Source organism: Olea europaea, unplaced genomic scaffold (assembly GCF_002742605.1).
Source record: "Olea europaea var. sylvestris unplaced genomic scaffold, O_europaea_v1 scaffold33839, whole genome shotgun sequence".
Classification (NCBI taxonomy): domain Eukaryota; kingdom Viridiplantae; phylum Streptophyta; class Magnoliopsida; order Lamiales; family Oleaceae; genus Olea; species Olea europaea.
Genome location: NW_019252847.1, coordinates 1 through 1157, shown reverse-complemented (window position 1 = coordinate 1157; position 1157 = coordinate 1). Strand labels below are relative to the sequence as shown.

The 1157-nt window shown below is 39.6% G+C and overlaps 1 protein-coding gene across 1 annotated transcript; it reads left to right on the top strand.

Annotated features, from left to right (window-relative positions):
* The first annotated feature begins 253 nt into the window (after nucleotides 1-253).
* On the top strand, nucleotides 254-1132 carry LOC111386033. Its single transcript, XM_023010463.1, has 2 exons — nucleotides 254-713; nucleotides 824-1132. The coding sequence occupies exons 1-2, from the start codon at nucleotides 447-449 to the stop codon at nucleotides 1064-1066; spliced, it is 510 nt and encodes a 169-aa protein (XP_022866231.1). The 5' UTR covers nucleotides 254-446; the 3' UTR covers nucleotides 1067-1132.
* Nucleotides 1133-1157: the final 25 nt, after the last annotated feature.

The window sequence follows — 1157 nt, the reverse complement described above, 5'->3', positions numbered from 1 at the left end:
ATCATATATTTTATCAATTTTTATTAAAATCTATTGAAAATCTAATTTTTATCTAAACATAATAATCAAATTGTAAAATCATTATTTTACTTTTAGTCGGTCAAACATGTTCATTGTAGTGGCCCAAAACGTTTTAATGGACTATTAGGGTTCACAACCAGGCCTCGTAAAGTGCACCCAAGCTTTTCAACCCGTTAAGAAGATCCGAAATGAAAGAAATAAATAAATAAAAATTAAAAGTGCAGAATCAATTACGTGCAAATATTATTGCCCTCGCCGTCTCTCTTACATGCCCACAGATGCATCCCCTTTCCCCTTAGATCGATTTCCGATCTTCGAAGAATTCATCAATTCAACTAAATCTAATTGAATTTTTTCATTGATTTGTTTATTTTTTAAATTTATTTTCCTCTGTATTGCGAAGAAATTTTCTGTAATTAATCAAAATGAAGGATGATGATGCGCTACCCATATCAACGCCCACTTCATCATCAGTTGTACCGTCATCTTCAGTTATTTCGAAGAAGGATTACTCTGATTCATCGAGCCTTTTTGGCCGAGGCCGGTACAAGTTTTGGGCATTGGCTGCCATTTTGCTGCTGGCATTCTGGTCAATGCTCACCGGAACCGTCACCCTCCGGTGGTCCGCTGGTAACCTCAACCGCCTGTCCGACGGCCTTGAGCCCCCAGCCAGAGACGACCTTGATGTCCTCGTAAGTTGTAACCCGTTTGCATGTACATCTAGGCTTGATTAGATGTACAAATTCATGTAAATGGCTGTGTGCAATGGAAATCTTATTTGAATGGATTTGTTTTGAATTAGGATATGGAGGAGAGAGAGAAATTGGTGAAGCACATGTGGGATGTGTACACAAATAGCAGGCGAATCAGGTTGCCAAGTTTCTGGCAGGAGGCATTTGTGGCGGCCTATGAGGACTTGACCAGCGAGGTTCCTGAAGTTCGGGAGGCTGCCATTTCGGAGATTGCCGGAATGTCCACTCGCTACCTCGGTGTTGAGCCACCTCCACTCCGATCTTCGTCATCATTGGTAGGTTCTTTTACTTAAATTATATAAATTTCTCGTTTAATGAGATCTAATTGATGTAAATTGAGAATCTTCTTCCCTCGTACATTGGCTTCAAAATTTTATATTTAAT

Coding starts and splice junctions, on each gene's coding strand:
- LOC111386033 (XM_023010463.1), top strand. CDS start 447: ATGAAGGATGATGATGCGCTACCCATATCAACGCCCACTTCATCATCA. Junction 714..823: donor GAGACGACCTTGATGTCCTC/GTAAGTTGTAAC, acceptor GTTTTGAATTAG/GATATGGAGGAGAGAGAGAA.